General features: G+C 40.5%; 1 protein-coding gene across 1 annotated transcript in view; it reads left to right on the top strand.

Annotated features, from left to right (window-relative positions):
• fstl5 (follistatin-like 5) overlaps positions 1-14231 on the top strand; it is a gene marked incomplete at its 3' end in the record, with an annotated part of 160540 nt that overhangs the window by 93936 nt on the left and 52373 nt on the right. Inside the window, exon 8 of the mRNA XM_083980598.1 lies at positions 4636-4756. Within this exon, the coding sequence (XP_083836724.1) occupies positions 4636-4756 (121 nt within the window). The remainder of the gene's footprint in view (positions 1-4635; positions 4757-14231) is intronic.

Genomic DNA, 14231 nt, shown 5'->3' with positions numbered 1-14231 from the left:
GTCATGTACTGTCTATGCCTTGGTGAGTGTGTGAGTGTGTATGTGTGTGTGTGTGTGTGTGTCTCTATACACATTCATGTTTGTGTCTGGGGATGCTGAATCTGTGTTCCCGGAAATAGTTCAGAAGATGAAAACTGCATTTGATATTTTGTAATTCTTAAACAGTTTGAAAATGAAATGTCAAAGTTTGTATGAAGAATTCCACTTTTCAGAGCGTTGTGTCCTCATTGGGCAAGCGAAGTTTGCAAGGTCACAATAAAATATATCTGAGTTTGCAGGCGAAATCTTTGAATTTAATCATGAAAAAAAAACACACAGATTTGTTAAAAATAGAAAATATGTTTTGAAGTCTGTGGCTTCAGCAGGAATAGATACGGGACAGGAAGCCGTACAATCTGAGTTCGATCTTTCTTCCTCTCCCGTCTTATCTTGTCCATAGTAAAAGGTGTTTTCATCTCCCATAATACCCTGTGCCTTGTGCTGTTAGTTCCCACTCTGCAGAGAGGAGATGCACCTTTTATGTAACATTAAATGTGTTTGATTATTTATAATATCTATGTTCAGCTTTGATCAGTTTGAGCCACGCCAAGTAATCCGATTTGTATTGTTCCTGTGCTGTTTCAGCAGGATGAACAAATCAAGCTGTGCAACATCATATGGCAGATAACACATGAATCTTACTCAGTCACAGTGGCCTGATTCATTAAACCTCCAGAGTCTGTCAAGATGGGTGTTTGGTTAAATGTATCATGTGGTGTGTGTGAGCCTACAACCACACTCCTGTCATATTGCCCTGACATTAGACTTACACTGTGCCACATACTGCACTCAATCTACAGTAGGGCTGCTGTAATAGTAAATGTAATTATCTGCTGATTATCTTCTAAAATGTGATACCAAACAAGACAAAAGCTGATGCCATTTGAATGTTTTGCTTCACTTACAGTACATGTAATGTTCACATAATTTAGTTTCTGACTGAAACACCAGCAGTAATGTCACCTGTCCACTTCTGATGCCTTAACATTGTGTGATTTGAAATAAACCTCTAATTGTTTGACATCTGTTTTCTCCCCTACAGATCCCGTCCCAGGTAGGGTGTTTTTTTGTCTCAACAAACTAACATTACCTCACCCTTTTTTTTTAAAACATCTCATTCACAAAAAGCCCACAAAGCTAGTGAAGTGCCTGCGTGCATGATGCTGTATATCCACATCACTAACCCGTCAGAAACACTGAAATGCAGAGAGCAAGTTGTTGAGATTAAACATTATGTTGCTTCACTACAAAAGGATTAGCCAACTAAGCAGAATTTTATTATTATTTATAATTTATTTTTGACTTTTTTTTCTTCCCCCGTACGCCGAGTTGTACCAGAAACCTTTTTTTGTTGGCAAAACAAGAAATATTACTGTGAAATTCAAAAACTTACACCAAGACAGAAAAATATTTGTACACATGAGAAATGAAACTAAACTCATAGTTGACTTTGAATGGTTCAAATTATTATTTTCACAGTTTCAGGGCGTTAGTTCATCCAAATGAAAAAAACAACACATTCTCTTACTACCTCTGGTGGTGGTCGACCATGCCGACGGTGTAGTCATTATATGATAAGATTTGAGTTATCCATCTCAGACTTCTGCCTCAATACAAAGGCAGTGAATGGAGTTTTGTTTGATGGTCACGACATGAAAACAAATTAACCCCAGCAACATCGTCTCTCTCTCCGCAAACTGTCCCCACAGCGCTGGACACTGAGGTCTGTGGACAAACACATGCAGTTGAATCTGTTTTTACTGCTGTGAGCACCACAGATTAAATATCTTTCACTACGTTTTGTAGGGAAATCTCAAAACATTGGCTTGTAGAACTGAGAGTATCTGCAAAGCTTCATATGATCAGAGGTGAGAAAGGAAATGTTTATTCATGTTTTGTCGTTTGGGTGAACAGCACCTTTATAAAGATCTGTTCTCGGCCGTGTTGTGTCGACTCCTTTCCACATTGTTTTCACCTTTTCTTCACACTGGAGAAGATTTTCTCTCCACACATTCTTTCTCCTTTCACAATGGTTCATGAGGCCGAGCTGGAAATTTCTTCAAAGGCCATTTTGTGAAATACCTCGTCACTACCTGAGGTTGGCTATCCAATGAGGTGGCTCTTTAGTGCCCCTTCAGAGGTGACCTGCCACTGACAGCTTTATTAATTATAGTTTCTTGAGGGCTATGGCCTATTTGTAAGTCCACCTTTACCTGCCCTTGTCTCCCTTCTCTGAGTATAGTCCTACCCCGGTCTCTGCTTTGTCTGCAGAGAGCTGGTCGCTGGGTGCAGCTGATAGCTGAGGTGAGGTGGAGGAATCATGTCGACAGCCTCCGCCGCGGCTCGTTCCACCCCTCTGAGTTTCATTTCTCCCCCCATTCATTTTTCATTTAAGAAGGTGACACAATATGCTCTCAGCCCAAGGGGCCAAAACGCACCATCGATTTCCCCTCATATTGTGAAGCTCTGATGCTTCACTCAGCCCGAGCTGTTACCGAGCTCGTGGGTTAGATCGGAGCACACCGGGACGAACTGATAAACACACTGTTCGCCTGTAAACACGACGGCCGACTCTCCTAGCTCGTCTGTAGACTTTTTAAAGGGGGGGAAGCTGAATGTCGAGATGTAAACAGCCAGCGAAGATGTGATCCAAATGCTAAAAGCTCTTTAATGAGAAAAGGCATTTTTCTTATTATGAACCTGTCTGAAGGAGGACTAGCAATTAGGGCCGAGTCTTTCTTCTACATAAGAATGGTGAGTTCAGTCATAAGAAATGAGGAGCACAGGGGCAGAGTCATGGACATTCTTGAGAACAAAAGTTAACACCACTAAAGGTATCTGAATGTTTTTTTAATGCATGGCGGCAATGAGGAATGAACACGTTTTGGCACTTGGCCTTCATCAGGTTAGCGGGGACTGAAGAAAACCATAATGAGTGCTGCAGCACGTTCATCTCTGAAAAGCCACTGTGCATCGGAAAATGGTGAAACCTATTATTATTTAAGCTCAGGCAGTTCTTTTGTTTCCAAGTACTTTTCTAAAGACGAGTAATAGAGTCACTGGATCTAAGACAGGTAATTAACTATAGATTTGAGTTTCCCACTGAGAGTCAACACATTAACACCTCAGAGATATTTTTAGTTCCAATGTAGTTTGAGATTTATTTTGTAATTTAACATGACAGGGTTAACATTAGGAGAAAGAAAATGTTATATTTATATATAAATCTCTATACAACAATACAAGAAAACTGTCTAAAACAGATATAAAATCAAAACAAAACAACATCCTGCTCCAAGTAGATTTATCAATAAGTTAGCTTCACAATGGAAAACAAAATCACCTTTACCCTCATCTAAAAAAGAACGATGCTGAGTTTTAATTGTCTATCCAAATCCTGCATTACCAGTGTGATATTGTGCAGTCACTCCAAAGCACTCTGCTGAGTCACTGCTGCAGCCGTCGATGACCTTGACAGGTCACTCTCCACTTCACAGACCTCCTGAGGTCTGAACATTTAATTTTTAGGTTTGAAAGAGAAGTTTATATTATTCGCTTTTTAAATGTTTTATCGAGTTTGAAAGTAAGGGAGAAGAAAGCTTTCCACTTTTACCTTCCATTCACAAGTGCAACATTTTTGTCTTTATGTTATGGGCCCAGAGAACATAAAAGGTAGATTTTAGTTTGAAAGGATCAGCACCACCTCTTTTTATACAGTTACTTTATACTTGGGGAAAGCCCATTACAATGTCTTGTGAGGATAACTTTTTATCGCAGCATGATCTCACCAAGGTGGCAGACATTTGCTCTTTTCCGTCGTCTGAGGGCTCAGTAGCTTTGGGGGCTTTCTCTCTCTGCCACAGCTTGAGAAATGTATTTCCGTCTTCTGTCTTTCTTTGTCTGGCACCATTTCTTTTTGTTTTTTGTTTTCATTTGCTGGTAAAAAAAAAAAAAATAACATAGCATGAATTAATCGTGTTCAACTTGCCTCTCTGCACAAGTTCACATCATTGGATTGGTTTTTAGTTTGAAAGTCAAAGTGCAACATGTGCAGCTGTGTATTTGTGTGGCGAGCACGTTGACTAACACTCATTTTGTCCTTATCAGGCACAATGACATTTGAATGCAGTAGAAGTTACTTTGATTGACTGTGTCTGTGTCTGCAGCACTACGTTTCCCTGTTGTTGTTTTGCAAGCAGTTAACACAGTGTCATTTTAAACTAATCAATTATAGCCTCCCTCACCATCAGATCACTTTCCTCTGATTGGGAAAATGTGACATGTAGCAATTTCTCTTCTTTCTGACTCTGACATTTATTTTCCTTTGAGTTCTTCGTGTCACCAAATGGCTCCAACTTTTGAATGAGATTTATGGACATTGCTACACGATGTGCCTTTTTGAGATATTGTTGTATTTTTCATTTCCTACGCCATGAAACATGTTTATCTTCTCATCTGCACATGACAGGCTTGTTGCGTTTCCCACTGAAACAGTTCATTTCATCTCTCAACGGCGTGAACCATCACTGCTGCCTCTAGATTACCAGTAGTTACTCAGACTCATCTAAACTCTTTTTTTATGTGTCTGGCTGATAGGATTTTGGAGATGATGGCTCACTGTACATCACCAAGGTGACAACGACCCACATGGGCAACTACACCTGTCACGCCGACGGTTACGAGAAACTCTTCCAGACCCACACTCTTCAAGTGAACAGTAAGAGCTACACACTGTTGATGCATCAGACCTGACTTTAGCCTCGACTCTCACCTGCTCTCATTTGCTCCTGTGGTTGAGATGTTTTGTTCAAAAAGTCTTTATATTTGACATGAATTTTTAATGTGATAATCTGCAGCGTATTAGTGCATGGCATCTGTTGTTGCACAAGATCATTGTTCTAGTGTTTTCACATTTCAGTCAAAAAACGTTTTGGATTTTCTGTTGACAGACTGAGGGTCTGTATTTTCTCTGTCTGTTACAAATTAAGAGCGTTTGCTGATGACTTACCGGTACTACACTATTTTACAGGAGGAACAGATATTCCACTATTTATAGCTGTATCTGTTTATTCCAAGAATGGTGTGTCAGCATGTCTATTTGGTGTTAATTGGAAGTGGGTGTTGTTTATACTGGAAATTCTTTGTTTGTTTTTGTTTTATTTTGTTTGTTTCATTTTTTTGTTGCTTTTTTTTCCAAACAATTTTTATAAAGTAACATAGGATTTAAAGTGGAACTATACAAGTCTGGTCGTTTTTCCACTATTTTGCTAACTGGCCATGTGCATTCGTTTACAACAAAGCTAGCGAGAAATCAATCAATAGATCCATAGATAAGGTTATATGTCATATACAATGTTACAACGTGTATATCTGTGTAGTCTTATCTGTCATATACAAGAGATTGTGTTGCGGGGTGCGTTTGTGTCACGGTGAGCAGAGACGAGAGCAAGATCAGCGGTGGCACTGATCTTGCAAGGTTGGTTTTCAGCCAAGAGATGCTAGGTTGAAGGCAGAAAGACTCCACTGTCCCTGTAACAAATTACATGTCATTTATTAAACCATCACAATTACGCCAAAGCTGTTTAATTAAGTTAAAAATGTAGCATACAGTAGCTAAGCTAATAATCCTGCATAGTTCCTCTTTAAGGAAGTAGTGTAAATTCTGGCAGCATATACTATTACCATGTAAATAATAACATGTCATTATTGTTAGAAGTTGCAGGTTTCCCTCGGAAAAGAGATCTAATCTCAAAGGACAACCTGGTAAAAATAAAGGTTAAATATAAGGTGATATAATTCTAAGGTTAATTCCAATGTGTAGTTTACAGGAACAAAAAAAAATCCTGCCAGACACTTTCACTGCAATTAATTCCCTATTAATGCCTCCTCCACCAAGAGACAATGGCATGAGACGAGACACACCGCCGATTGGAGGTGGGCTACATTAAAGTCACCAAGCCAAACTCAAAACAAACTTCTCACCGGCTTCAGTAAACAAACGTCCCAGAGACGACGTTGCAGAGTCAAGATACATAACATGACATAAAAATTGGGTTTCCCTTTTATTTTCTGAATAATGATGCAAATATTTCGATATTAAACATATTCAGATCTGTCTCATTATGCGTTCCTTTCTGAATATATATTGAGATTAAGCCATAGACTAGTGCACAACAGAAAAATCTCCTGACCCTTGAACCAGGCATGCACCAAACTTTTGAGGTATCAGATATGAAGTCAGTAGTGTGTCTTAAAATCAACAGCATATTCTGTAAACAAAAGTAAAAATCTTATTTTAGGGAAAATCTGTTGACTTTATCATTATAATTTTTAGTAGTAGAATTTATTCCAAAGTCACATAGTGCTAATTTCCCACCACACTAGTGCTTCTCTTTGAATTGATTTTAATAGTAGGGAAGGCCACTGGTTAATAGAGGCACTATAATAAATAGGTGAGCTGTGTTTATCTGTGTTGAGCCATGTGCTGTTTTACCGACTGCTACAAATGACCCTAAACACACTAGAAACTGCAGTGTTGTTCTCACCCACTCTTTCAAATGTAGAATCACTCTGTTCAGTATTAATTTATTTCCCAGCTCACATACCTCATGTTCATTTCAGCTGAAGACCATACCTTAAATACGCATCAATACCTATAGCCGAGTAAAGAGTTCCCCTCTGTTGTAATTGGTTTGGGATAGAGCTTTCAGCATGCTGAGTGAACCTTGTGGAAACTGAAGCTAGAGATATTATAGAAAAGGCAAAGGTGAAGTGGTGGCGCTTGTGTGAATGAGACTGTTTTCTCCCGTTCTGGCCCTAATGAACTGGATATGAATAAATCACAACGTGGTGTGTCAACGTTGAACACTCGACATCTTCATTACAATTGACAGACAGTTGGTTCATTATCATTCCTCTAAAATATTACTCTGAGGTTAATTGCAATGATATACTGGTCTTATTATACCAAATATTGTGTTTATGGAAACAGAGTGAATCTCATGAGACGGATGACTTTTGTTGGTAATTGATAGCAAAACTTCCACATGACCTTTTTTTTTTTTTAACCGCAGACCATGAATTTCACATTCTTAGTCTGGGTGAAGCCTCCAAGGACCCACTATCACTCTGCAGCGACTACTGAGATTTTTCTAAAAACTCAATTAAGAAACAGCTGAAAGAGAGGGCAATTCTGGGAAAATGGATTCACAATGCCATCCATCGCTCCGCAGCCACAAGAGAATGACAAGATATATATACCATTCAGGGTTTTTATTCAGAGGAGCTGATGGAGTTTGGACTGGATCTACTTTGAGAAGTACTTTTGAATTCCCTGTGAAGCAGGCATAGAGCAGAGGGGTTTATGTACCGGAGGCTATGTGTGGTGTACGTAGGATCATTTACTTATTTTTATAGACTCAATACACCTTTCATTCCTTTTACACCTGCATTTGTCCATGAGTATTTATCACCAGCCAGCTGCCTGGTCGACCTCATCTTGATGAAGACACTGTAACGCTGTCCTCAGTGTGCTCTCTTATCTTGAAGGTGTTCATTTTGTTGTGATTGTTTGTTTGTTGTCCCTGCTCTTTTTTTTTTGTCTTCCCTTCCTTTGTTGCGGTGACCACACTTTACCCACGGGAATCAATAAAGTTGCATCTAATTTGTACTGTGGCTGGGAAAACAAATTGTTGTTTGGGGTACATTAATGAAAGCCTTGGTTGAATTGTCAAGTATAGCGACCAGTTCTGTTGCTGGAAGAAAAATAAATGTAGTTTTTCACTCTGGAAAAGCTGCACTCGTTTTGAAAATGTAATTTGAAATGTGAGTATTTCTGATTGGTAAAATGTAAAAAAAAAAAAAAAAAAAAAGTGGTTCCTAATGTTGCGTTTACTTGTGCCTGGGAGCATCATCTTTCAAAATATATTGCTGCTGTCGTATGATTGCTGCCCTTGCACGGTATCCAAGAATGATTTGATTATATCTTTTGTCCTGGTGGGGGGGGGTTGTTGTGGTGACTGTGGCTGGTGTCTTATTGGGGTTAACGTACTGGGTCTCCAAGGTGCGACGGTCACATTAAGAGTAATTTTAAAGACCCGGCACAATTGGTGGCCAAGCCTACAACCATTGGGGGGGCCTTTCTGAGGAGTAATGTGAGACTGTCTCCATTAAAGCCAATTCAGTGTGAGGCTAGTTGTGGATGGAAGGCACAGGGAGAGAGAGGGAGGAGGCCATTGCGTGCTGATCCCTCACTACAACAACCATCCCTCAGGACCTGCAGTGTCATGTTTCTTACTGGGAAGAGGCCAAAGCTAGATGATGCACAGCAGCAGCAGCTCCAGAACCAGGGTCCGACTCTGGACACACAACCCACAAGTACCTGAAACTCTGTTGAGTTTTTTTTTTTCCCCCGGAGAGCCAGAGGGCAGCCCACATGAGACAGTGTTTTGTGAAATGTCGCTGTAACCAGGCACTGAGAAGCAGCTCAGAGACGACACAAGACTTACAGACTTGGAGTGTCTGGCTGAAGGGTCTCGGGGAGGGCGACACCGGGGTCGTCACAGTTTAGTCAAAGCGACTCGACTCGGGTAACGGCAGAGAAACCTGCTTTAATCTTTGTGTGGAGTGGAGTTGGTTTCTTCTGTGATAGGCGAGGCTACTGATAACAATGAAAGAGTTAATCGGCAAACATATTGTAGACATTGTTGTTATCATCTCCTGCTTGCGTGAGAGATTTCGGTTGATCAATACATACAAGGTCAATTCAGTGTGTGTTGTTCAATATCTGGTGGTAGATTATTCAATATGAATTGTTTTTCCTTCGCTTCTTGAATAAAATGTTAACCTAAATCAAATCAGATCATCTCACATTGATGTTCTCTCACTTTTAATAAGTGTATTGATAATGGAAGAATAACAGAACACCCCTAGTTTTATCTATACACAGGAATTTGTTAGAAAATATATTGTATGGTGTTGTTTTCTTTACTTTCCATTGTTTCAGGCTTCAGATTCTCCGTGGACTTTATTTAATTTTAATGTTATTATTTAGATTCCTTGTCATAAATAATAAATCAGACTGAGGCGTATGAGGAGTCCAATCCATGCAAGATGAGAAAAGAGAGAGCATTCAAACATGAATCAGCAGAATTCCCATCAGGCCTCTTAATTACTGTCCTAGATCGTATTTTTTCAGTTTTACTTGTTTTGTTTTTTTACTTTTATCCTTGAGAAGTACTTTTTCCACCAGCATTGTGATGTACATGCCATTCAGTAGATTCGTGCTCGAGACAAAACTGTTGTCTGAGCCGGCGCCATGGGAGGAATGACGCCCATGTGAGCTGAGAGAGGAAACCTGTGAGCATATGTTTGTGGCGTGTGTTTGTGGTTTATGATTCTGTGTTTGTGTTTGTGTTCATGTGATGGAGAGAGAAAACACAGGACGTGGTCAGTTCAAACAATTCACTGCTTTATGTGACTAAAACAATTTTTTTGAGTCTCAGCCGTGAGTTCAGTTCGATTGAAGAGTTGTAACGAGTCTGCCAGGCATAGTTGGAAACCTCCCAGTGGTGTGATGGTGAAGTGGTCTCCTGCCATGGTGGTGTTTGTGCGTCCTCATCTCTCTCAGTGCACGCGCTCGCTCGTGGTGTGTCTGCTGCACGCCTGCTCATCTTCCACAGCAGCATGGCCGACGGGAGCCTTGCTGAGTGATTGACGACTGGCTAGGGAGCTTTATGATGGAGCTGTCAGCCCTGCTGTGTCGCATTCTCCTGGCAGTGACTCTCCTGACACTCTCAGAAACACATCAGAATGCAACTTCTTTCACATCTTGTCTGAATCGAGTTTTGAGTAGAAAAATATCACCGACCGGCGCCGTTCCTTTTCATTTTCACCACTGTCCAGGCAAAAAGAAATTCTAATGATTTTCACGCAGGGATTGGGTTTACACATGAACACTGGTGGGGTGTGAGAACGAGGTGTTTCTTCAAAAGGCAGAATACCAAAATACCCCCCTTTTAGTGAGAAAAGGAGAATTTCAAGGGTCTGTGAAGCTGCCTTCATCAGCTCTTGTTAACCATTTCCATGTTTTGCATATTCTGTATTATAAACTGTTTTCTTGTCTGTATACACTTACTGCACGTGGGATCCCTCCTCTGTTGCTCACCCTGAGGTTTCTCCAATTCTTTTTCCCTGTTAGAAGGGTTTTCTTGGGAGTTTTTCCTCAGTCCATGTGAGGGTCTAAGGGCAGACGATGTTGTTATGATGCTATGTAAAGCCCTTTGAGACAAACTGTTTGTAAAAATGGGCTATACAAATAAAATTGCCTTGCCTTGCCTAATAAGGCATTTGGGAACCTGGAGAAAGGGGCCGGTTTAGTGTGAAATCAAACAACAGTTCTTAATGTATTTAAGCAAAACTACTCAGTCTGAGAGATATTTGAAATGCTTTCAATAATTTCATTAATACATTCATGTTATAATTTATCGGCACCTTTTTTTTCTTTGCCATGTCGTGGCACACTCGTGTGTCGAATCTGTCATATGTGCATAAAATTGTCTTGTGGTTTATAGAATCTAGAAGAAAAAAGTGAATATCCCAAAGAAGGTGTTTGAAGTCTAATTTGTTAATTCTCCTCCATCCATCAGATTTGATTGTAATCCCTCTCGTTACTGAACCCACCTACGTATTCCACATCCCCCATGAAGCCTCATCTCATTACTGTAGATAAAGATGCTCCGGCAGTTTCACTGTGACTAAAACTTTATCATGTACTGTAACTCATTCAAACATAATTACTGTATGCCTCTGCGTGGGCCACAGTCAAGATTACAGACGTTATGTTTTCAGGTTCTGACTTTTCTGTAGTAACTAAGAAGCAGAGTATGCAGAGTGTGTCAGGTATCAGTAAAATCTGAATCTAAAGTGTCAGGGGAGCTCCTGGTTTAAAATATCAGTTATCATATCAATATCAAGGACACTTGTGCACAAGCTAGACTTCTGTTAGTCACAAACACTGTCAATAATTACACTAAATTTGGTTTAATGGTCCCATTCATTAATGTAATGCATAAAAATCACTCGCTGCGTAGATAATTGCTGTGAGCAGCAAGCAGTGCTTCTCCTAAATTGACAATGATTATCACAGACCTCCCGGTACAGGATCAGCTGAATTAGTTTTGATGGTAAATACGTAGATGAATCAGAAATTTAACAATGCAACATTTTGATTTGTACTCACTCAAACCCTGCCATCATCATTTTGCACAGGTTTCTAATGAAGTAGATTTTCTGAATTGTTTAAGACTTGGCGAACATGGAGAGAGACGATCTACAGCAGAGCAGCATTCACTCTCACCTACATTCACGGTCACAATGGGAATTCACTGACACAGGTTTTTACTCAAATAATGGGCCTTTAACTAAGGAATGACCTTTATTGGGCTCTACGGGCAGAGAGTGGGAATTGCAGAAACTTTGATATAACTTGGTTCCTTCTGCACAGATCTGTAACAACCCCCCCCAGCACTGCTGTCCCCTGAGTAACAGCAGTGGCCTGTAGCTGACAGACAGCAGCACCCACATTTACACAGAAGAGATCGGTAAACTAGATATTCAGAGTGGATACCTGGAAGGAAAATCTATAGGATGTAATACAATGCAGACTGTGGTGACACAGCATTTTAAACAGGTTTTCAGGCTGAAGACTGAGTTCAGAAGTGATGCTGCATTGTCCCACTTTAGTAATTAAAGGCAAACAACCACAGCATTTAGTGAAGATGAGATTCACCCAACAAAGACACTTGTGTATGATGGTTTAAGGAGATTTAAGGACACACTGTTCCCTTTTGAAAAATTCACTGTAAAAACTCACATTAAAATTTTACTCATGCCCAGTTTTCATAAAGAAATCCTTGTAGCGATGGACCAAACAATAACCTCAGTGCCAAGGCCAAGAACGATTTCTGAATCTCAACTTTTCAGGAAAAAAAAAGAATCCTGGACAGGTCAGAAATTTTGACTCTTGAACATCTACAGTTCCTTCCCTAAGCTATTGGGGTTTCACTATTAAACTGACGGGCAGGCTGGAGCACTGGTTGCAGACAGTGTTTAGAAGTATTCCCATCGATCAACACATTGTGCAGATATTTTGGACATAGTCAAGTAGGTACAGTATGTTGAACTGAGATGGGGTGAAAACCTGTATTGAGGGAACTGGGTTGGGTTGTTCAGGTTTTGGCAGCGGCTGTGCCCCGGCCATCGCAGATCTTTGGTCGAATTAGGTCCATGAACCTACAGAGGACTTCACTCCAGCTTCTGCTTTGCCTCAGCAGAATACGCCCGTTCTCACTCACTCTGATTAGACCTGCACTTACCTGCTCTGTAATTACAGTACACCTCTACACACTGCACCCGCACTGTCACTGTAACCTGTCTGACTGCTGTGGTGCTGTTACTTGGTCTGATTGGATCACGGGCAGAGACCTCCAAAGTGACAACCAATTCAGTCTTCTCAAATCACACAAGCAATTTACCCTAAAAGTGTATGGCATTAGATATGAACTTGATGACATGCTGTCCTTTTTTTTTCCAATTTTCGATCATCCTTAATAGCATCAGAAGATATTTCTATATACAGTACTGTACTGATCCCACAAAATCACTATCCTCATCATCAGATGACTCACTTTGCCCTGCTATTCAGCATCTGGTTCCAGTTCAGTATTCACTATAAGAGAAATTGAGGGGGAAAAAATAAAAAAAATCTTATAATCTATAGTATAAGATTTAATTTTTTTTATTAATAAAAGCATACATATAAAATCAAGTTATTGAACATTAAATATTACAAAATGAAGCTTATAGGTCAAATTTCATTTTACCGGGTGGATTAATGTATTAAACCATCACCTACCCTCTGGAAAGCACCTGGTGAATTTACATCTAGATAATTTTTTTCTCTGACACTGCTCACCACCATTATCCTCCACAGAGAAAAACTGTAATATATGTAATATGTAATTACTTTTACCACAGGACATGTTGTATTCTTTTCTTCTTCTTCTTCTTTTTTAACCAGTTTCTACAAAATAAAAAACTTTTATTAGTGCCTATGGAACATATGACTGAGCATACAGCAGAAATAAAACATTTGCATCTATCCTCATGTATACGTGTATACTAAAGCCACTTTTATTTGTGGCGCGACGATATTACTTACAAAGATAATGGAATGACACAACAACCCTTTTGATGCCACGTCAGAGTGAGTGCCACAATTTCAAAATATTGAACTAAAGTCCGGCCCATGACAGCTGATCAGTGTTAAACAAAGCGTTGTTAAACTAGGCACTGGTGAGCCTCAGGAAGCGCTGGAAACGGCCAACATCCCTGGAGAAGGCTGTGTAACTCTCCAAGCTGTGTGCGCCTCCGCAGGATGTCGTGCGCCCACATTTACACGCTGTCGCTCCTCGGCAAAAGGCGTGGCCACGCAACGTTGCCACTTTGGTGTGTGCACAGCTTAAAAGAACACTTTATTACCTCCACACCACTTCGTTCATGAACAGCACAGCAGGGAAGCAGGGAAATGCTTATTATCTTGCACATAGAGGTTGGGAGCTGAAGTTAATGATTACATCAAACATCAGTGCGATCTCAGTTGCTTTGACTGTGGTGCGATTGTTGGTGACAGATGGGCTTGTTTGAGTTTTTCTAAAACAGTTGATCGCCTGGGAACCCCCCCCCCCCCCCCCCCACACACACACACACACACACAGAAAATCTGAGCAGCAGGTCTGCAAATGAAAACGCTGTGTTGATGAGTGAGGTCAGAGGAGAAAGGTCAGACTGGTTGCAGCTGACAGGAAGGCTAAGATAACTCAAGATAGCTCGAGACTGAGAACATGGATCCTGGTCTGAGGGACACAGATGGCAGGGTCAGAGTTTGGCATCAACAGCATAAATCTAAGCACCCAACCCAACTTTGTGTCGACAGCCCAGGCGGGTGGTTAGTGGCGTGATGGTGTGGCGAATGCTTTCTTGATGCACTTTGGCCCATTTTGTACCGATCAGTCATGGTTTGAATACCACCACCCTGTCTTGAGTGATGTTGCCACAGTTTACCACCTTCTAATGGATAATTCTAGGGAAACTGTGCTCGATGAGCTCAATTTACTCCAGCAGCTGAATGCAAA

The sequence above is a fragment of the Trachurus trachurus genome, assembly GCF_905171665.1.
Source record: "Trachurus trachurus genome assembly, chromosome: 10".
NCBI classification, from domain to species: domain Eukaryota; kingdom Metazoa; phylum Chordata; class Actinopteri; order Carangiformes; family Carangidae; genus Trachurus; species Trachurus trachurus.
Note: the sequence above shows the minus strand (reverse complement) of the source record. Positions and strands in the feature narration are given on the sequence as shown.